Source organism: Phodopus roborovskii, unplaced genomic scaffold, assembly GCF_943737965.1.
Source record: "Phodopus roborovskii unplaced genomic scaffold, PHOROB, whole genome shotgun sequence".
NCBI lineage: Eukaryota > Metazoa > Chordata > Mammalia > Rodentia > Cricetidae > Phodopus > Phodopus roborovskii.
Window position 1 is genome coordinate 17,379,989 of NW_026126541.1, and position 23,261 is coordinate 17,403,249.

The following is a 23,261-nucleotide window of genomic DNA, read 5'->3' on the forward strand; positions in this document are numbered from 1 at the left end:
CAGAAGAGAGGGAGATGCCTCTCAGAGTGTGCATTCTCACACATGGACCTGAGGGAGGGAACCAGCATCTGCTGAGAGTCCGGGGATGAGCAACATTTTGAGGTAATCTGGTTTTGTCCTCTGCCCTCATTCTGAGTCTGTACTAAGCCTCACAGACCAGAGGCTGTTCTGAGTTTACTGGCTGTGATTTCAGTCTGTCTGAACACTTAATTCTATGCTAATACTGAGGCTTGCTCTCAAAGCTGTGGTAGCCATCACCTCGTGTAACCTTTGGAACACCACCATGCAGAGTGTAGAATAGTGCTTGGCTCGGCTCGTCCACTTTAGAGGTAGAGAGACTGTGCCTGTGACTTAGAGCACCTAACACACGGTGACCCCTCACTCACAGCCTGTCTTCAGCACTGTGCTGCGGAGAGTCCAGCAGTGGGCTATCATAATTACTAAGGACAAACATACCATCACGTTACTTCAATGTCATGAGACTGTCTGGGTCTCTCCATCTTAAACTCTGCCCGGAATTAACATAGCTGAAGAGGCCTCTCCATAATGCTAATCCATTCCAGTCCCGTTCAATAATGGTAGTAACAGTTTATTGTCTGACTATAGTTCAGTGTGCGTGCCTCAGACCGGAATGCCCAGGACTTCCTTGTGCAGAATACACACCTGGCCTTCAGGAGCTCTGTAATGTGGGGGTTTCATGCCTTGAGGGTCATAGGTTCCACACTGATGCTTAAACCTCAGATCTGCATCAACTTCACCGGCATCTGAAATGACTATAGCCGCAGAACTGCAAGGCCCTCATGAAGCACACATCTTTTTTGCCCATCCTCTAAAGAAACAAACATTTTTCTTTCTTCTTTAGCCTCAAACTGCTTGGGTTTTCTTTTCCCCCCCAACTCTTTGAGATGTAACTTTTGCTTTGCTTTCACCCCTTAAATTCTGTCAAAAAAAAAAAATAACATTGGTAGCCCGGCGTTGGTGGTGCACACCTTTAAACCCAGCACTCAGGAGACAGAGGCAGGCAAATCTCTGTGAGTTCGAGGCCAGCCCAGTCTACAGAGCTAGTGCCAGGACAAGTTCCAAAACAATACAGAGAAACTCTGTCTCAAAAAAATAAAAATAAAGGAAGGAAGGAAGGATGGAAGGAAGGAAAGAAGGAAAAAAGGAAGGAAGAAAAAAATAACATTGGCAGCTAGCTGCATGCTGATGGAACGGTGTCATTTGACGCAAGCCAAACAAAATGGTTCTGAAGACTCAAGTCCTGGTACTAAGACTTTTAAAATACCTCTATGTCCAGTTCTATTCCATGGCTGTGTTCTGAGCTTGCCTGTTGAGCTCAGTGGGCCACCACTTGGCCACTTAGCCAGCCCCTTACTATCAGTAAATAGGGAAGCACTGTGCTTTGGGTCTGGATGCTAACGAACCTGGTAAAGGGAGTGTGGCCTCTGGGCCAGCACATGTTTGAATTCTAAGTGTTTCCTTCACTGTTGCTGGCAGTAGTTGGTACCTGGACTGTTGGAATCAGATATACTTCCTGTGGGTTTCTGTGACCTTCACTATCTGGGATCATTCAAATGAATTTCTTTAAAATGAAATAAACCTTTATAAAAGTAGTACAGTTATTAAAAGAAGAAAATTGTCAAAAGATGCAGTAAGAAGTTTCTCCTATGATGTGCCTGCCTAAAAGAATTTCAGCTTCTGTTGGATGGCACAGCCCCACTCCTGAGTTGGTCCACTCCAGGTTAGATAGCTCCAATTGTAGGAAGGCCCTTTTATATGAGGCTAAAGGGACATCTCTTGTCATGTCTACCCTTGCTTTAAGAAAGATGAGCAGAATAGATCTGTACTCTCTTCTCTGTAGCAAGCTTCATCTCCACCCCTGCTCGCTCTCATCTCTGCCCTGGTGATCCTTAGGGTTCTTCGGGTGACCTAGTTCCAGCTTGCTTTTACTGGATCCCTGGTCCCCCTGGAAGCCACCAGAACTGTAGGATCTTAGCTCATGGAATCAACTTTTCAAGCTTTTACTCACCCAGTCTTAGGTGAAGAGGTCTGAGACGGAAGAGGAAACGTGTCGCCATTAGTCCGCTAGCTTCTTCATGTCTTTGCTAACTTTGTACTGAAAGATGGTGTTCTTCAACAATGCTGTCTGCATGCGTGCAAGATGGGAGATGCTTGGCATCTGCTGCTAATGTATTGTTTTCATGAGTGCCTGTGCCCCTTGCTTATATTTCCATTCATGGTATTAATTTTTTCTTATTAAAAACATGTAATTGTGCTCTAATGTAAGTTAATTTCCCTCTCCAACATCTATCATATAGATTGAACTATATTTTCTAGTGTTTTACCTACTAATTTTCCAAGTATTTAATTTTTAGGGTATTATTTTGACATGAAGTATTTGTTTTTCATCTTGTTCCTTATTGTTTCTTCCATTCCACTTATGTTGCTTAAGTGTGTGGGCATTTACATTCCTGAGATCAGATGGATATGCACTGCTGATCTCTTTCTTTCTCTGTCTCTCTCACATTGTGCTGTCCTTGCTCTCATCCTCTGCCCTGAGGATTGAACTCATGACTTTCCGCATGATAGGCACATGCTGTACCACTAAGCTACACAACCAGAGCACTTATATTCATTTCTTTAATCCATTTGCAAGTTGGAATTTGTTGATCTGCAATAGTAGGTAAGGAACACCAAGGTGTGGTACTTAGACTGAAAGTCTGTGGAAGAACCTACTTGCCAAGCACACCTCAAGTAGTAGGTCTTTAAATATCAGGAGAAAATCAGCCCTAAAAGAAAAAAAAGCAAGGTTTATAATGGAAACCTCCTTTACCTGGAGAAAAAGGTCCTGTTGGGGAAGATGCAGCCCTTTGAAAGGTCATTTGGAGCCCTCAGGAGGAAATGCCAGCTGGCTGGAAACCCCAAATACCAAGAAGCTAATACCTGAGGACATTTATGAGCTGGCTGTAAGCAGGGAGGTGACACTTTAACCACTAACAGCAAGTCTGTGCAGCAAGTACACACATAGAAAGAAGGAATACAAATACGCGTGTGTGAACAGAAGCATTTGTTAAAAGGGACCATACTCAGGATCTGGGATGGTCAGGTCCCAAACCTGCAGAGAGAAGGAGCCTCAGGGTCTTCAGAGAGTGCAAACTTGTGCATCAAATGAAGCTTAGGAGCTCTCAAAGCCTAGTGAGCTGTAACGTGTGTATGGCATGGTCCAAGCAAATGTTGATATACACACCTAAAAATTCAGTAAAGGCACTGAGTGGGCTATTCTTCACCCCCTCGGATTCTCCCTCTACCTGAGCAAAGCTTGTCAGTAAGGAGCTGGTGGTGCAGGCCCAGAGCTTGGAGAAGCTGCAGGATATTACAGACCGTGCTGTCCAAAGGGACAGCGTGTTCAGAGCTTTCTTCCCAGAGAGTGAGGTCACCTCTAAGCCTTCCTCCGCCTGTGAAGCACTGCCCAAAAACGCCCCCGTACTAAGAGCACATTCATGTCACCAGTGTGCAGGCCTGGGGCGGCGACCTTGGATGAAGCAGCTCTGGTTAGAGGACAGAAATGTCCACTTCAGTCTATTCACCAAAATATTTCCCTTTAAAAGATTCACATCTTCTGGGCGGGGGGTGGCCTCCTCATACAATGGCGAAAGGGTGAAGGAGGTGCTTTTATCCAAAGTAAAAGTAAATTCAGAATGTGACAGTCAGGGTTACTTAACTCCCTCTCACCCCAGCTGCCAACTCTCTTCCCTCCTGACACTGGCACTGCTTGGCCTGGGCTGCGCTTTGAACAAGCTGTGGGCTTCCAAAACCCAGTGCCCTCACCACACCCCAGAGTGATGAACTCAAAATCTCCAGGCTCGGGCTCAGGCTGAAGGGCCTGTACCCTGGTGACTCAATACGTGGCAAAGTTGGGAGCCACTGGCCTTCTGTAGACCCTGGGACACAGTCCCAGATGATCCACAACTTTGATTTCCCCATCCAGGCCCCAAGCCATTTTGCCAAAGGTGTGAACGTGCCCTGAGCCCCCGGGGATTTTCCATGCCTGAGTAAAAAGGCTGAGAGCTGGTTTTCAAGCTTTATTGTTTGTTTTGTTTTAAATCCCAGATTAGTAAATGTGCAGATTATAGGATTATGAAATGACTTTCTATTTTACAATGACTTGACATCTTAAACCAAGATGTTTGCAGATGTATGGTTTTCACTCTTGTTTCCTGAGTTCCCCATTTGTTCTTAGCTCCAAAATGCATTGTCTTCCAGCTCACTCCCCACAGCTGCAAGCTTTCTGCGTAGCTGTCCATCAAGGCTCCAGCCATTCTCACTTACTGGGGGTGGGGGGGCCTCTATCCAGGCAGGGAGTTTGTCCTTTCCCACAGGACATAGCCATTGTGGCTCTGAATCGCTGAACTTTAAGGGGAGGGAAGCTAAATATGTACGCAGTTCTTGTAGACCAAGAAAAGACAGCCTCTGTGTTCTTTGTGGTTTGGTGATAGAAATATGTAACTTCAAAAATGTGACAAGTTCTACTCCAGTTCATCCCTGAGGCAAGGCCTGCTTCCTAAACCCATGCTTCCATGCCTCGGGAGGTGGCTTATCCCTCGTAGGGAACCTACAGCACAAAACTGCAGGCTGGCTGCCTAACACCAGCAGTCACTTGGAAAGCCACCTTCCGTACTCCTTCCTACTTTGGAGGCTTAGAGTCACTGCACACCGTGATGGCCCTCTGATGTCTGTGGATTCTAGAACTGAGGCTAGGTCACATGGAACATCTTACCCTTTTCCTTGGAGGGTCACATGGAGCACTGTCAGAAGCCAATAAAACTGGGATACTCATCCACTTGCTTTAACGGATTTCAGTAAGTATCCAGGGAGCCATGACTATAAAGTAACCGGTCTCCTCTGAGTGCGGCTTATAGACTATCTTATACCCAAATTTGGGGAACTCGGTACTACCTGCCCTGCTCTGTACGGAAATGCTCTTGCCCGGCACTGCCCCTACCTGTTTCACACAGCTAGGACTGGGAAAAATGCCTCTCTCTCCAAAAGCCCTAACTCTCAGACAAGGGAACCCTGAGAATAACACAGGAGCTTGGGAGCATAAGGGAGGGAGAAAGGGAATAGGGGTGAGATCCGGAAAAGCCTCAAGGGTGGAATCACTGTGCTTAGCCAGAACAAGCCGTGCTTCTAGGAAAGGCTTGTGGCATGGGAGGCGGTTTGAGGCTGCAAGATAAGCTTCCAGAGGTTTGGAAGTACACACATTCAGGGCTCATTTTGTCTGGGGGGTGGCAAATCTCCCCACACAGAGCTAGAATATAGGATGCCTGTGGGGCGGAAAGAGAGGTCATAGAGATACACTGGGACCAGACCACAAAAAACAATGTTGAAACCCAGGCTAAATTTGATTTTCCTTCTATTTGTGTTTTTCTTTACAATGTGTTTACCCTGGTGTCTTTGGCCACACATTTGCATGCTGCGGTGACTTCTGGCATAGTGCGCAAGGCCTGAGTCTGTTATAATTGACTTTGTGCATCACACAGAACTATGGAGATGTGAGTAACATCCCTTAATCACCACTTCGCGATCTTGGCACTGTTCTTCACCATGGGAATAAGGCATGGTTAACTGTGGGGCAATGCCTCTGTAGTTTTTGTATCTGGTTTCTATTGTGCCCTGCGGTTTGAGTGTGATCTGTTGCCTATGACATGGAGCTTAGAGATGGCTGCAGAATCAGATTTTCTTCTCAAACTGCGCCCAGATGAGCCCCTCATCTGCTGAAAGTTAGCAGTATCAGTACAAATCCAGGTTTCTTAGCTAGGCGCTCATCTTGTCTGCCAAGTGTGCAGTTATTTTAAGGCATTGAAAGCACATGGTAGAATCCTATTATGGCTTGGGCCATTATCACACAGATTTAGGTGGAACACCAATCAAGTCATGACCCCTGAACCTACTACATGCAGAAAAAGCCCATCCACATCCCTTCCAAGAAACCCATGCATGCTTCTGAAACAGTCCTAGTGAGCAGTGCGCATGCGCAGTGGGGGTAGGGTAGCGGGGTGGGGGGAGCGAGATTAAAGGTCTTCAGACCCTCGATGTGCCTGCCCTTCAGAGGGCAGAATGAAGGGCAAATGGTCATCAGCAGTGGGGCTCCTGGAGGGGTGAAGGAAACTAGATGCTTGCTTCTCCATCTTTCCCCTCTCCTCGGTGCCCTTTGTGTAGCAGCTGTGGAGTGCCCGGAGAAGTGAACTGACTGCAACTCCAGTGTTACTGAACTCCTGTGGTAGGCGAAAAGCTGAGCATGAAGAAGGCAGTGTAGCAAACAGAGCCTACGGAAGAAGCTACTTCTGATTGCGCCTAGAGAAAGAATGGGCTTTTTGGTAGGGTGTCCCAGATTCCAGATGAGTCGAAAGCTCACGGAATCCTCAGGGGACCAACATTGCTCAGGGACTCGTGAAAGGAACTTCCTTTTCTCTGCCTCTCTGGAGCAGGAAGGGAAGGAAGCCCCATGGCTCCGAAGCCTGGCTGGGCCCCTCCAGGCTCTAATGTGGCCCTGACCTGGAGGAGGGCAGGGCAGCTGCACACACCAGTTTCCCAGCCCAGCTCGGGAAACCGCGCTAACAGGTGCGGCCCGGGGCGGCGGGGGACCCGGAACCCCGGAGAGCCTGGCGCCGCGGCCAGCGACTCCGCACCTGCGGCGGCGGGGTCCCCCTAGGCACCCTGGCTGGGAAGCCCGCACCGCCGCGGGAACTGCAGCCCTGCCTGCGCCTTAGTATTGGGCCCCACTCCAGGCGGGACCCGTGCCAAGGGGGCCACAGTGAAGTTTGGGTTGGGGTTTGATTGATACTGCGATTTGTTCCTTTGACACGCCAAACACAAGGTACACCCCTGGCCTAGGGGAGACGGGGTGAGGACAGCAGGGACAGAGAACAAGTTTGGCTTCCTAGGAGTATCCGTGCAGGCTGGCTCTCCCTTGGCTATTGTATAGGACAAGCGTGCCCCCTAGTGGCTCAAGGTAATCACAAGGCACTAATGTGCTTCAAATACAGGTGCCTGTGTTCTTAATTTGTTCAGTCCTTCCTCCTTCCTTGCTTTCAGTCGCTTTATTTACAATCTAGAAGCCTACCGGAAGTAGCTCAAAAACCTATCCAGACCGGCCCATTTAATATCTGCGATCTAGACTCAGTTCAGTTTCTGGACTGTTGTCTTTCCCGTCTGTTGTTCTTCTGACTGTACCTTTAATGTTTCTTTTATTGTCCATCGGCTATGTGCCTGCATAGGTAATGAAGAATGTCCGGGCAAGGACATGCAGCCACATTGTGATACAAATTGAAGACCAGGAAGTTCTGGGAATTGTGGGATACTTTTGAGGAGCCCTTGTACCTGATCTGACTGACAAGCAAGATAAACAAGAAAAGGGGTTAGGGGGCTGGAGAGACCGTTCGGTGGTTACGAGCAGGTACTGTGCCTGCAGAGGACCCAGGTTTAATTCCCAGCAGCCCCATTGAGCGGTTTCCATTTCTCCTGAAGCCCCAGCTCCAGGAAATTCAATGCCCTCTTCCGGCCCCCATGAGCACTTGAGTTAATGTGCAAATATCACTCCCTCCATGCACACTTAGAATTAAAACCCAGTTTTTGTAGAGGAAAACACAGCAGCAGAGTGTTGACAAAGTTCCAGGCAAAGGAAACAACAAAGACAGAACCCTGATGTTAGAAAAATTTACCAGAGAAACTGCAGCATGGAATGAAAGGTGAGGTGGACAGGAACTAGAATGGGTAGAAGTTAGACTCAGTCCAAGGAGCCAGAGGTGTCGGTAAAGGCCAGTTTATGGTGACTTCAGATGATGTTCTAAAAGCCATGGGACGTTTGGACAGGAGCATCACGCTCAGATTTCTGTTTGCCAGCATCACTCTAAATCTGGCACTGAACTTTGCCTAGGCCAGCGGTTAGTCAAGACAAAGGAAACCTGGGGTCATCCGATCTGCCTGTCACTCACCCTCTGGAGAAACCTAAACTCAGAGAAGGCAAATAACATAATAAGTGCCTGAGGCAGCGCTAAGGTCTTTTTTATCTCCCCTTCAAGACCCCCCAAAATTCCAGTCAAATTCAGACACCCGCTCTCAAGTCTGCTTCTGATCAAACAACTCCACAAAAGCCTACCCATGCACACACAGGGGGGAGAGAAGGAGAGGGAGAGAGAGGGAAGGGGGAGGGGGGACAGGGAGAAAGAGAGAGAGAGAGAGGACAAATTGCCTTGCAAAAACAATGTGTTTATTAAACTTTCTATCCTGGGACCTAAGGAAAGCTGAATCCCTTTAAATACCCATGACTGTTAAGAGCCATAATAAGACCAGACATTGCAAATGTAATGGAGGGGCCAGTGACCCTGCCAAGAGCCTCCCACGGAGAGCTGGCAGGGCAGAGGGCTTGACTCCGAATTGACACATCGAATCCCATTTCAATTAACACACAAAACTGAGAAAACAAGTTTAGAAATTGGAAAGTAACTCAATCTTTGTAAAAACAAAAGGCGATAAAACGCAGTTGTCCCAATATTTGGGTAGTTTAGGCACCCTCGGCAATTCTGGGAAATTAAGAGAAATAGTTGAGCCTTGGCTGGATCATTTGGCATTTGGTTGAAAACTCATGTTCCAGTAAGGAAGCCCTCCTGGATGATGATTTTAAAAAAGGCTTTTAAAGAAAACAATGTGATCTTACTGCATGCCACCTGATACTAGGACAGAAACACGAATAGAAAGAGGTGGTCCAGAGGCCAGAGCCGAGCTTACCTGCGGAGGCCACTTACCTCTCTGACCTTGTGTCAATGGTGAAGTTACAAAGATAACAAAGCTTTGCACTGCACAGGGCCCTTTAGCAACTGTGTCAAGAAGGCCAGGGAAGACTACAGTTAAGGGAATCCCTGCGAGCATCAGGCCTGCCCTTTAAAGGCTGCATGACTCCGAGAAGTTTTAGACCCTCTAAACTTAGATTTGCTCCCGTGGAACATGAGGCTGCTGAATGCCTGCACTGAACTGTCCAGGCAAACCGGACATGCCTTTTACAGGAAAGTGTCCCCCAACCAGTGATGTTCCCCTTCACCACTGATGTGATTGCAAGTTTACACATTTCTCAGTGTGCATAACTGAAAGACGGTGTTATATTTAGCGTGCTATGATGTCACTGGGTGATAAATAGTAAAAGAAAGAAGAGAACAGAAATGGTGATAAAGCACACTGTCCCTCTTTAAATGAAGGGATTTAAAGATAAGGACAAGTGGGGATTCAAGGTCTCAGACAGCTTTGCTCACAGAATTAACTCATGCCACCCTAGCTAATAGATGGCCATATAGATCTTTTTATTTTTATTTATTTATTTTTTTTTTTAAGATGAAAAACACCAACAATGATCCATGGCCTCCTGTCAGGTGGGAATAAGGTGTCTGGGGAGTGACTGATTCTCAGTGATAATTCAGAACTTATCTAACATCTCCACTGAGGGGCAGAGTAATTGCTAGTTAATAGAATCTGCAGAGAAGCTCTAAAAACTTCCAGAGCCAGAAAAACTAATGGAGGAAGCCTGGGAATTATGCAAAGGGGCTCAAGGACCATTCACTTATTCCATAGCTGTTTATCCCCTGCCTCTGCCTTTGTGCACCTTGTTTTCACAGCCCAGTGAGGGACAATGCAGCAGATCCTACACCACAGCCAAAGGAGGGCAAATTCTAACCCCAAGGGTTAGAGAAAGTTGTCCAAAGCAACCAACACAGAAGCAGCCCTCAAGGACCCTGCAGCTCAGCTGAGAATGCAGAACTGGCAGCTGCCTGCTAAGTAGAGGCATCATCTCCCCAAAGGACCCATGAGCAGAACTGCAAGGCACTTAATTTGCAGAGTGAAGATGCCCAGCATCTTCAAGTCCAGCCGTCCTTGGAGATGCGAACAAAGGCCTTACTTTTTCACACCCAGTCTTTGTCATAAAGGGCTCTTTCCTAAGCTGGAGAGATGGCTCGTCAGTCAATGATGCTTGCTGCTCTTCCAGAGGACCAGGTTTGGTTCCTAGCACCCAAATCAGGCAACCCACAGCCAGATGTAACTCCAGCTCCCCTGACTCTCGTAGCCTCTGTGAGCAGCCTCCACAGAATAGATACATATTCACATAGATTTTAAAAAATTAAAAATTTTGATTACCTTTTAAAAACAGTAAAAGTGTCTTTCTTCACAAAGTAATAATTGTACAACAGCTTCTTCTTCCACACTAACTGGATTTTTCAATGAAATGTGCACAGGGGGCAGATGTTTATAGGAAAGAACTGAGGGGCGCAGTGCTGACAGGCAACCGCTTCCTAGTTTCTCAGCAAATGCAAGACTTAGGTTTGTCTTCCCAGCAGATCTAAGACAAGCCCTGGCTGCTTGGGAGGCCAATACCAGATACCCCCTGTGATGTCAGTTTATAAGACTTTAGATTTGTCTTCCATGTGTATGTACTGCATGGCCAAAAGAAAGAAGAGGGTATCAGAGGTCTTAGAGCCTGAGTGAGAGTCATCTGAGTCATCTGCAACTGCTGGCCCTTCTCTCCAGCCTCAAAAAAAAAAAAAAAAAAAAAAAAAAAAAAAGTGTGGGCACACCCATGTTTGGGCTGCCCTCAGGGGCCATGTCACTGAAACAGCTGATCCTATGTCACTAGTGACAGAAAAGTTTAGTGATATAGCCCCCCCTCCCAAATCAGTAAGATGTTAAACATGTCTAAGAGGAGCACTAACACACATGACTTTTTTAAAAATCCTTTAAAAAAAAATCACAATACTTATATAGCTTAACATTTGGGTATTGGCCTAACAAACTACTCACAAAAATATTCTAAGGATATTATAGCTTAATTAAGATCAGTTGTAACGAATTCCATCCCCTGAAGGCATACTTATCGTATACCGAAGGACTTATACCTAGTCTTTTACACGACAGTTCCCCAGTAAGTGCTAACTCAGTAAAACAATGGCTTAGTTGTTTTCCCTCAGTCTGTTTCGCTGCTTTATCATTTTAATAAACCTTTCCAGTATGTTCATTACACCCCACCCAACAGGGCTGATTAACAGGCAATCTGAAGCAATGCTTATATACAAGACCAGGAGACCTTACTTTTGTCTGCATTTATTTTATGCTAAACTTATTCCCATGCCATAAGTTTTTGTTTCTTCAGTTTCTCCTGAGATATCTTTTTCTACTGTGCAACCTCCTCTTCTGGCTTTGTGACAATCTGTACGTTTTCCGTGAGGATCATCTCAGTGTGGCAGGGGTTAATCCGGCCATGAGCTCTTTAAGTCCATCGGCTTTCTTCCCCTGGCTATGTTCAGTGGCCAGAGAATCTAAATCTAGACCCTTAAGCTCAGCATTACTCTCTGCATTTTTTAAGCTTTTGCAGCAAAAATCCAGCACTCTTTTTTTGGACACTGACCCAGTGTCCAGCCCCACTGTTTGGCCTGGGCACACCTGCCGACTCCACCATTGTACCCCCTTGCACCGCCGGACCACACATTGCTTCTTCAAAGTGACATCTTTAGATATTCGGTGATTTTTCAGATATGCACACTCTTGATGGCCTGGGCAGTTTCAAGGGTGTTCTTAAAGTGAACCCGAAGATTTGAACCTCGTGACTTGCACGATTTTGTAGGGTCTTCGGGGTGGAGAGTGTAGGGAACCATCTTCACAGGTCACCTCAGGCTGCTTACGGGAAGAGCTTTACAACAGTTTTAAGTGAACCTGTGATTTACTAATCCCAGCCACATCTCTGGAATATTTTAATACCACTTTTAATACCACTGTACATCTGTTTAATGTTTTCCTTTAAAGAAATTCATTCTATCTATGTGCAAGGTATTTTTTTCATTTTAAACCCATCTTGGCATATGTTTGTATTGATGACCTCCTTACACACACACACACACACACACACACACACACACACACACACACACACCGCCCCTGCCCCTGCCCCTGCAGGCCACAGCTGCCCCTAGAGACCACAGGACTGGCTGGAGTCACCATGATAGGGGAGAGGCGGAAGGCCCCAGGCAGTGCAGTTACAACAGACCATCTGTAAGCAGGTGGCACACAGACAGGCTAGGAGGCGGGTTCTGAATCACAGAGATAGGGATGAGGGCAGAAATGATCAGACTTGGCAGCATTAAAGACAGGATGGGTGTGACTTTGTGACCCTGACTGTGGGGGTCGGGGGGAGAAGTCTCAGGAGACCCCGGCTTTCTAGCTCATGTGACTGGCAATGCTGTCACAGGTGCTTTTAAAAGCAGATACAGATAGAGCTCGAACTGGACCACGTGGCTTGGAGGTTTCTGTGGGCTGCCAAGTAGACATAGAAGTCCAGAAGAAGGGCCTGGGACAGAGAGACAGCCTCGGGAAGTGAGGGCACAGGAAAATAGCCAAAGTCATAGATGTGGATGATGCACTCCAAAAGGGGCATATGGCTTAAGCAGAGTCCAGGAACAAAGCATGGGACTCTGCATCTGAGGGACAGGTAAGAGGGAAGGTTCCCATCACCAAGAAACAGCACCCAGATGGAAGAGAAGCAGAGAGAGGGGGAAGGGGAGGAGAGCTCTGCAGAAAGGAGCTGTGAGAAAGTCGGCTCCACAGAGGCCAAGAATGGCCAGGAGCAGAGGTACAGTCCTCCATGACAACGGAGAGAACAATAGCAAAACACCTCCTGCTTGCCTGGCTCTTTGTGCCTCCAGAGCTTGCCATGCTCTTGAGTTTTTCTTGTTCGCACTACAGCTGGGGAAAATTCTCGTAGGGCAGTGCAGTGCAGGGTTTTGTCAGTCAGCTCCTAAGTTAGTGACCCAGCTCCTAAAAGTAGAGATTTCAGTCCAGGGTCCTGTCTGTGCTCCCTACAACCCACTATGAGGAAGGGCTGTTCCAGAACAGCTACTTGTTAGTAGTCCAGATGGTTGAGCATCACTCATCACTTTGTTCTGCACTTCCTAGAACCGAAGGCAACAGCACTCTAGCAGCATCTGCATCTAAAGCGTGCTATCTAATTCCTTGCACCCTATTCTGTGTGTAAGAGAGAACACTGAGGTTTGCAAGCAGAGATACATATTCACACATGCTTTAGAAAGTTAATTTGTGGTATTGGACATCTGGTTGAGGATACTCACGCCACCTGAAATAAAGTAGGAAAACAGACTACAAAGATATAACCTGTCTGAGATTTCTTTTGCATCCTTACCCTGCTTCACCTGGCTTGCCACTCCCAAAAATAGACTGTCTTCACAGCGAGGAAGCAAAGGCATCCTGATAACTTGGAATCAAGCACTTAATATGTCTGATGAAGTCAACACTGACCTTCGGGTCCGCTCTCCCACCCCCACACCTTCCAGACACAGACTTGACTGCTCAAACAAGGGGTCTCTGCTTGCTCATTCACTCCTCAGTATTTCAGCAAGAGAGTGGGCTGTCCCCTCTGGTCCTGATGGAGCTACTCAACCCAAGTCTACCTATGTGGGACCAGGCCTGGAACTCCTCTCTCCACCACTCTTCCCTGGAAGCAATTTACAGCACATGTATCTCTGAGAATCCACTGCTCTATCTGGCATGGCTCTAATTATCTCTCTCTAAACTCCGTGGTCATTTGTAATGCAGAAGGAACAGCTAACAGAGGTCTCTATATCACTTGACAATGGTTTGATCTCCTTATAGTTCAAATGGCATCATGAAGTGTTGTCACCATGGAGGTTGAACAAGGACTGAAGACAGCTGTCACTGTGCAAGGCTGATTGATTTTCTGAAAGTGGCTTGCAACCTTATTTCCAGATGGCAACCTGATTTGGATTTTTCTACTGATCCATATGCCTGTACTTCTACCTAGGCCACAAGTGTCAGGAATGGACGGGAGCAGTTGGGGTTCTGTACCTTAAGCCAATTTGTCCTCTGTACCTTAAGCCTGTTTGTCCTCTGTAAGCTTTCTATGGATGTGGTCCCCTTTCTGTGAGCTGCAACTGTCCAGTTACACACACACACACACACACACACACACACACACACACACACACACACACAAAGAAAAACGAGCAGGGGACGTGAGTTGTGGCCACATTACCACCTACTTTGTTGTGTTGCTACATTGGAAATATCTGTTAAATATTAAATATGACACTCACTCAGACTTAAAACCTTGGAGCTGCGAGCTTGTCTTTGTCACTTTCAGAACTCTAAACAAGTTGCATGCCTGTCAAAGAAATGAGTGAGAGATGCAAGCATGTGATAATGGTCCTCTATCTTCCCTGCTGTAGGTCAGTGCAGCTCAATGGCCAGCCCTTAATGATGGTGGACGACGGGACCCTTCCAGAACTGAAGCCCCGCCCCCTTCGAGCTGGCCGGACATTGGTCATCCCTCCAGTCACCATGGGCTTTTATGTGGTCAAGAATGTCAATGCCTTGGCCTGCCGTTATCGATAAACCACCCTCCTCTTGTGAGCTACTGGTGGGCCTGCTGGACTGCTCTCTATTCCTCACCCTTTTAGCACCCTTATTCCTCAGCCTCTGCTCCCATCCTGCTGGAGTCAACATAGACTTCTCTCCAAAGAGACAAAAAACGTCATAGTGTGAGCTTAGCCTAGGTAGGTGGCATCCAACCCTAAGGAAAATGTAGAAGCGCACCGTTCTTATGCAAAGATAAAGGTGTGTGTCTGTTTACACACACCTTGCAAACAGGCTGGCAGCAGCGTGCTTCCAGGGCAGTGTTTTCAAACAGCTGCCTGTAGTCCTGATCACACAGCAGTGTAACTGCAAACGCCCAGCCCTAGCCCGCTGTGGCTGCCGCCCTCAGCAGGGATGATGAAGGAAAAGGCAAGGGGGCTGCAAATCCAATCCTCCTGTAGCTCCTCCTTTGTCTGTTTCCTGCTGCTGCCTTGGGTTTCCTGACACCTCTCTTCCCATGGGGAGCAGATGGGTGAGTCAGCTCTGGCCTGCTGGGTGAGCTGTTTATATAATTTCCTGGCTGATGTATGAGTGTGTGCATCTGGGTTTCTGACAGTGGCATCCATCACTGGCTATCCCTCTGGGAAGCGGGTGCTTCACAAGTAGAATTACAGTCATACTCCAAAGTCTGTAAGTTCTATTCCTCTGCGAATCTAGATTCCCCCAGGCTTAGAATGGGAGTCAGGTAACAATATTCATTGAGTGGAGAGCAATGTATTAGGCTCCACAAAAAGAAATCATCATTCTTCATGTTGCCAGGAGGGAGAGAATTGTAGTACAAAGAAAAAGCACATGGCAGCATCAAGTACACACACACACACACACACACACACACACACACACACACACACACCAATTTAATAAAGCAATTGGGACCTTGCCCTCAAACAGAAAGGTTTTCAAAGACTTGAGACAGTAAGCCCTTTGTTCTTTGATTGACCAAAACCATTTAGAAGAAGAAGGTGTGAATCAGAGTCACTGTAAACACAGCCAAACCTTTCTGCCTGTTTGCACATAGCTGAGTCTTGGTGGCATTTACTAAGGAGAAATCCCATCTGGTTATTACAGAAGACCAGATCCATCATAGCCCAGGTCATGTACTTAGGCGTGGTACGAAGTTTTCGGTTAGCTCCATTGAAGAAGAACAGGGAGTTGGTGTGGTAGCAAACCTGGAGATGATAGATGAAAGTATTCTGAGTTGGGCAGGCAGGAGGCCGGACTTCTAAAGTCTGTGGCCCAGACTTGTGTTTAGCTACAGGGTCCAGGAAACAAGCTGCACTTGCAGAGACTTTCTGTGGACATGACTGACCTCAGGATGAAGGACAAGAATAGTGCTGCTTTTAAGGAGGAAGGGGATCCTTGGCACTCTCCTGGGTTCCAGATAAGTCGGGTGACACAGCTTTGATGTGAGCAGACAGACCCAGGAAGCTGAGGCCACTCACTGAGGGAAGCAGCAGGGGCCAGGGGCGTGCCTAAGATGCCTGAAGAATAGGATTTGGTCCAGTTGGCAAAGTGAGAGACAGGAGGAAGGTCAGACAGACAAGGTGCCCGAAGCTTTTCAGCTTGGAGAACTAGGAATTTGAGAGATGGGGGCCGCCTATCTCAGTCTACCTACAAGGGAGACAGTGGGATCGGATTTTGATGTGTTTATTTTCAGTGCAGGAGGAGCATCACACAACACAGGAGGCACAATAGGGCAACCGAGAACAGAAGACTGAGGGTGGGCTGGGCCCGCCAGTGGTCAGCTTGGAAGCATCTGGAGATGGTGGCCTGTGAGATTGCTTACCCAGCAAGGCTCCCAGGGAGCTTCCCTTCCCCCACCTTCCCTGGAAGCTCCAGCACCTAGGCAAGCTCTGACAATGGAGGGAGGAAGGGAGGGAGGAAGGAAGGGAGGGAGGAAGGAAAAGAACATGTGGGCCAAAGTCAGGAAGTATGGGAAAGGAAAAGGGACAAACAGATGGATTTTCCTTGAACACATACCAAGATCTTTTCTAAGTACCTGTTAGGTGGGCAACCGCAGGGCCCCTGGTAACAGCAAGGTAACCAGAGACCCCCAGTGCCAGGCCCTGGGCTAGTTTGCTTTCACGTATAGAAGCTGTAAAGCTACCCTTGCCGCCTCCATGCACCTGTGAAGCAAGGGAAGGGTCCTTACACTATCCAGCACCACCCAGCGGAATGGGTTTCTTCAAGGACTAGTCCAGAACCATCCTACTTAGTCACCAAGCTCAGTGGCTTTTCATGTCACAGACTCACCCCCTCATCCGGTAGACTTTGCTTGCCCAGGATAGCCAAGACTTCCAGAGCCCCCTGCAAACACATTTTCTGTAAATAGGGGTCGGTTCTTCACTAAGCTTTGCAGAATGTAGGTCATTTCTGCCGCTTTTGTCTTTCTCTGTGAATTAAATGCCACACCCAAGAGGTTGAAGTTTTGTTTGTTTTTGAGCTAATAAAAGGGGGGGGGGGGGCACTGGAACTTGTCTCCAGAGCCTTGAGGTTCTTTCTTCCCAACTCTCTCCTGGAAGGAGTATTTGCGTTCCTCAGAGGCCACCAAGACACACTAGAACACAGTGCTACCTCCAGGCTTCTGTCTTGACACCCTGGGGGAGGGATGGGGGAACAGTTATTAAACCAGTGATCTTGCTCTTTACGGGGACTCTGCCTTTCACATACGCCCTACACACACGGTCTCTGGTAAACACAGCATCACAACCCACAGCAGGAGTGCAACAGGATGAGGCTGCTGGAGAAGAAAGTAAAGCAATTCTCCAGCAGCTTCTCTGGGTCAGTTTTCCTTCCTCAAGCAAGATACAGCAGAGATCATGAGAGACTTAAGAGCCCTTCTTTTTAAACCAAAGAATGGGCTTGTGGAAATGCGTATTGAAAGAGTAATCACGCATAATGAGAAGTCTGTGCCTTTTGTTGAGATGGTTTTCTGCTCCTCTTGCCTCTAGGAATGATTTTCTTTCTCATTTCTTATCACAAAGCCCCAGAATAAATTCTCATTGTTATTGGGAGAGAAAGTTCCCATTTTTCTAATGCCCTGCAAAAAGCTGCCGCTGTGGGATATTAGTGTTATCTCTAGCTAGAGAGAGGCTTGAAAATATCAGACTCAAGCAACTGAGAGACTAAAGATGGGGGAAGGAGGGGGCTCCCAAAACCAGGGTTCCTTCTGCAGTCTTGTCCTTCCTGGATGGACACTCCACCCCCAACAAGGATGGACTCACTCAAAGTCCTATACTCCCCGTGCAGGACAAGGGTAGCTGATAGGTTCTGCCTGAAGGTGGCCTGCCAGGGCAAGCACCAAGGGTGAGCACTGATTACCAGGGCTGTTAACCATTCAGTGTCTGCAGCCAGCGTACTCTGGGCCCACCAGCATCTTCAAGCGCAGTCTGTACTCAGGTGTCCTGTATGCACACAGACTCCGGCTACAGACTTGTGCCTTGCAGTTCATGGAGAGTGGCTTCCTTTCTGAAAACAAAGGCCAGCTTGACCTCTGAGGAAGTAAAGGCAAGCCAGGTAGATCCCTACCATGGCCAAAGTACAGGAACGGGAGGACTTTGATGTTTTGAGGTACTAACAAGTAACCCAAAGTGATAGTGATGTGTCCCTGAGGCGGAGAGGGGGAGAAGGAGAGTCCTGCAGTCGGCTCTGCAGTCGGCTCCACTGGCCCAGTGGGAGCCCTGCTGGTCCCTTCCTCTAGCCTACTTTCTAGTTCCACACCCTCCCTTCGCCAGCCACTCTGTCCCCAAGGGAGAGCCAGCCCAGGAGCCCCGCTGTTCTGAGACAGTGAAAAGTTCAATTGTAGGATATGTGTGCCCTTTTCTTAGACTTTATCCATTGGAAAGATAGTGAGAAGTATTCCAAAAAGCACTGCCAGAATGAGTTATCCTGGTATAAAGCCCAAACAACCTGAACATTCAGAGTGAAGGAAACGCCCTTCCCCTGTCTGTACTTAGACCCTGTTGTCAGCAGGAGGGTTAGAGAAGCCCCCACACCCATCCAGATAAACAGAACAAAATGGGCTTACACCTAGGTCTGCTCAATGTCAAAACCTGCTCAGGTGACACCCTGCCGTTAGAATGCTGACAGCCACCCTTTCCTCGACTCCCTGTTGCCCACCACTTGCCTTCTCAACACCCCCTGTATGTCCCACAGAGGACTGACTGGCTGCCTGGGTAGCAGATGACCTCGGGTTTGTAGTGAGGAGGGCTGTGACTAGCCTCCACAGCCCAGTGTCACCGTAGCCCGCGTGGCCTGCCTCCCTGCTCTGCTTCCCTGGGCTTCTCTGTAGGACAGTCTAAGGACCATTCCCACCACACTGACCCAGCCTGGGGTAATGACTGGTATTTCTGCATCCTGGGCTGGAAGGGGCAGAGCCAAGCAGCGCTTCTATGGCCCTGTCTCCCTCCCTCCATCACTCAGGTTTGGAAGTCCCTGTATCTGCCCACACGGAACAGTAAATGGTATCCAACAGCCTAGTGGTGATGGTACAAGCAAATACTTGCAAACTGTACTCTGAAACATAAGAATAAATCAAGCACTTTGACACCACTTTCGTCTAAACACCAGAGAAGTCCGTGAGAGAGCTGGGAACATTCCGAAGGAGTGGAGAAGCTTCCCTTTGCCTGGCTCATTAATTCCTCCCATGGTCCCATGAAAGAGCTGTGAAAAGGGTACCCTCCAACAACCCAAGTCAGGAACGTTACTCTTCTGATTATTATTCAGGAAAACATGCTAGGGTTCTTTTTTGAGTAGTAAATGTTGTGTCATAGATTATACTTTGGGAAGCAATAGAAAGAAGCCTTAATTTTACTCATCTGGAAGCTACCTAAATGATCTTAGGAGCACCTCCTGGGGAAGACTCTCTGTGCGGGATTCTAACAGTGTTCATTTTCCCATCCAGAACTCACATTAGAGCTGGGTTTATGCAAACCTGGCAATTGCAGGGAGTTTGAGTCCATGAGGTCGTTTTTATTCTGAGGTAATGTTTTGTAAGAAATAAAATATGACTACTTTAACTTTCCATTGTCAGCGTGTTTTGTGGGGAAAGGGAAGCATCAGCTTTCCGCACCACACCTGGAACCTAAGCCTGACTGCGTGAACACTCCCCAACAAGCTTTGGCTCAGCTATTAGAAGTAGAAATTATACTTTATAATTCTAGTTAGATGTCATTGATGTGTTGGTTAAGGAAGATGAGACTATAACAATATGTAAACACCATAATCTTGATGGCTAGCAGGACCACGGTTTAATTCTTGTTCACAACTCACCTAAAGCTTGGCTGGTGGGATGTGAACAGGGCAGTGGCTGTTTCATATCGTACTAGCAACCACACTGATGTGGACACGCTGTCACCTTCGCACTTTCCTTCACCCACGAGTTGTTGAGACAAGGAGAGAAAGCGTGGAGGATCGAGTGAGAACAATTAGGGGACTGACCTGGAACTAGCAATTAAGTCCCTTCCCCTCAGTTCCATGACCCATCTGGGACTAGGGTCTACAAAATAAAATCCTGGTCTGGAAAGCCACTTTCCAGCATCGGCTTGGTGGAAACGAAGCACAAAACGCTGAAGGACGCTGGGAGACTGGAGAATACTTCTCTAGCAGGAGCTTCTACCACTGTTGCTATCAAGTGACTGTCGCTGCTTGAATGGTGATAGTGAAATCTACAGAATCTGTTACACAGTTCACAGTGACCTAAAAGAGCTTTTGTTCTCCACCTGCCCCACCCCTGGAGCCCTGAGGGTCCCAGTTCACAGCTCATTTTTATCAGAGAACAATCTGCAATGTTCCAGGCCTACAGTAGTGAACATTAGTACTGGATGCTGTGCCCTCTACTGGACATGTCCAAAACATAATTTTAAAACCCAAATACTGCTGAGTGACTTTTCCTGGAAAGATGTGAACAAGGTCAGTTAGCCAAGACAAGGCGTCAACCACAGATCAAAGAAATGATTCCCTCAAAGACTAGCTTAATGAGCCAAAGAATTGACTGGGGTGGCTTCGGGAGCATGGGCTACTCACAGACAAGTGCACCACAGAGTGTACAACTCGGCTAGAGAGCAAGCCGTGAAGGCATTGAAGGCAGCTCCCTAGCAGACAGCACCCCTCCAAGCCCACCCCTCCCTGGAGCCTCCTCACCCTATCTCTTATAACCTTGGGGCAGGATGGTGGGAATCCTATAATCTGCTCCTAAGGGCTTTTAAGTTTTGTGAGCTTGAACCTCATAAGCCCTTCCTCCCACTAAAAGAGAGCGTTTTAATTCAGAAGAAGCTATACAACAAACTTGAAGGTGGAGAACCAGAAGCCAGGTCCACACCTGGAGACCGTGGCATCTCTGCCAGGCTGATTCAGACTCTCCGGTCCCCAGAGCCCTCCTCTATAAAATGATAATTTGGGGTTAGGAGCTTCCACAAGCATGGGGATTGGATCTCTAGTCAGGAGTGGCCACATGCTTGTAACCCCAATGCTAGGGACAGGGCAGAGACATGAGGTGCTCTGGAGTTTGCTTGCAGCCAGCCTGACCAAAATGTAGCAAACTCCATGTGAAGGGAGTGACCTTATCTCAGGAGAATGCACAAAGGACAGAGCAAGACAAACAGCTCTTCTGGCCTCTGCACATGCACTCATGGCTAACCCCTACACCACACACACACACACACACACACACACACACACACACACACATCACATCACATCACACATATACACACACAAACTGGAATGTGTGATGACCAAATGTTTTCCTGGTTCATAAAAACAGGTAAGACTGCATTACATCAAAACTGAAAACCCTGACACTTCAAATGGTATCATTAAGAAAGTGATGATTCCGGAGAGTGGATCCCTGGAGCTTGACAGCCAGCCAGTCTGGTCTAATTGGTAAACTCTGCACAGTGAGAGACCCTGCCTCAAAGGGGCTGTATGGCATTCTTAAGGATGACACTGGGCATGCATGTGCATACACACATACAGAGCATGCACACACATATGCACACACGCACATAAAAAAGAAAAAGACTACATAATAGGAATTAAATATATGTCTGTGTGTATGTACATATAACTTAACACATCTAAAGCAAAGAATTCTTACAATCTGATAATAAAGACAATTTAAATGGATGAAAATAATGTCGACAAAAGGGATAAAAGATATGAATAGATACTTCTTTGAAAGCAATTCAAAAAGACACACAAATGAAGAGAAAACACATTAAGAGATGGTCAGCTCCATTCATTAGTCATTGGTGAAAGGGAAGTTACTATCACCAGGTAACATCTACTAGAAAGATTAGAAATGTTTAAGGGGTAGTAGCAGTTACTTAAGTTTACAAACTGTTTGAAACAAGAGGAAAACACCGAACCCCTCTGGGAGAGCGACATGGATGCTCTATGTGGTGAAGCTGGGCTGGGCAGGATGCGTGGTGAAAGGAGGGGCAGGAGCGATGCTCTAATAAATGGATCTCTCGAGTGGCAGAGCATTCATTCTTGGCTTCTGCCTCTCATGGTGGGGGGTGTTAATGCCGCTCTGGGGCATCTCTGCATCTCCTTCCCTTCTGGGCTGGATGCAGTTTCCCAGAGGCACCAAAACATAAGGTGAGGATTTGGGTGGGTATCCAGCCCTTTCTGCGGACTACATTGGCCCCGTTCTCTATTTTGACCACTTCAAATATACACATAATCTAAATAGGTTGCAATCGCAGGTTCAAGACAACATCCCTAATGTGTGTGCAGCCCTCAGGCGGATTGGTAACCCCTGTAAATGAAGGAGCATAGCACACATGAGGCTGTTGGGCTTCCTACATGGGCCCTAAGTAAGGGAAAGCACTCACAAAAGGGCAGCTTTCACCCACAACCAGATTCAGCAAGAAAATTAGAGACTGGGAAAGGCTGGGTAGAGGTCCAAGGGACCCTGGGTTCTGCTTCTGTTCGGCCCCTCTTCAACAAGTTGGTTCTCTCTGGGACCTCAGTTGCCCCTTCTGTAAATCTCCAAGGAATCGCTTTAGCTATGTGAGGCAGAAAAGGCCTTTGGGAGAAGTGTCACTGGCCCGCAGCAGGTGCCTCTAATGGCAGTAGGAGCCCTCCTAATGCCAGGGGAATGTGGCACCACCGCACCCCAGCAGCCGCAGCTCTCCAGGCCGGAGACTAGCAAGAGCAGCGGCCTGCGGGGCAAGGTCAATGCCAAGCAAGAGCGATGCCAGACAGGGCGTGGCTCGAACCCACACAGACAGCCCGAGTCATGTGGCTGGGTCACGTGGTCCTACCCGGAAGCGCGCTGCGGGCTGGCTACTAGCTGGGCGCTGAGAGCGGCGGATCTGGTATGTGGACATCACGGGTGTCCGAGCGCTACCCTGGGTCGCCCCTCGGTGGGCGCCTCCGCCGCCCAGCCCTCCAAGCCCGGAGAGGCCCGGGGGTCCCCGGGAACGGCCTCAGTGCCATGCGCTTTCAGATCGGGCGCCACAAGCCAGGCCTTAGTCCCCCGGCTCACCGTGAAATTCGGGGAGTTGGTGGGAGGGGACGTAAGGGTTTGAGGGTGACTTTGCTGGAGAACTAAGTAAGCAGCCTTTGGGCGGAGCCTCGCCCTGACGCGGTGCTAAGTGGCTCGGAGCGAAGGAGTTCCTATAGGAGCATCACAGTTTCTAGTCCCCACCCGCTCGCCCCCGCCCCTCACTAGGCTGGAGTGAACAGGACAGAGGCCACAGGGGCAGTTTGCTGGGGACAGTGAGAGAGCTGTGGTCCGGGTGGTAAAAGCAGATGCAGGGGATTTTCTCAGGTTG

General features: G+C 48.0%; 1 protein-coding gene across 1 annotated transcript in view; it reads left to right on the forward strand.

The window, feature by feature from the left end:
- Positions 1-14,463, forward strand: part of Hpse2 (heparanase 2 (inactive)) — a 566,168-nt gene extending 551,705 nt beyond the window's left edge. The window contains exon 12 of the mRNA XM_051199909.1: positions 14,295-14,463. Within this exon, the coding sequence (XP_051055866.1) occupies positions 14,295-14,460 (166 nt within the window). The 3' untranslated portion in view covers positions 14,461-14,463. The remainder of the gene's footprint in view (positions 1-14,294) is intronic.
- Positions 14,464-23,261: the final 8,798 nt, after the last annotated feature.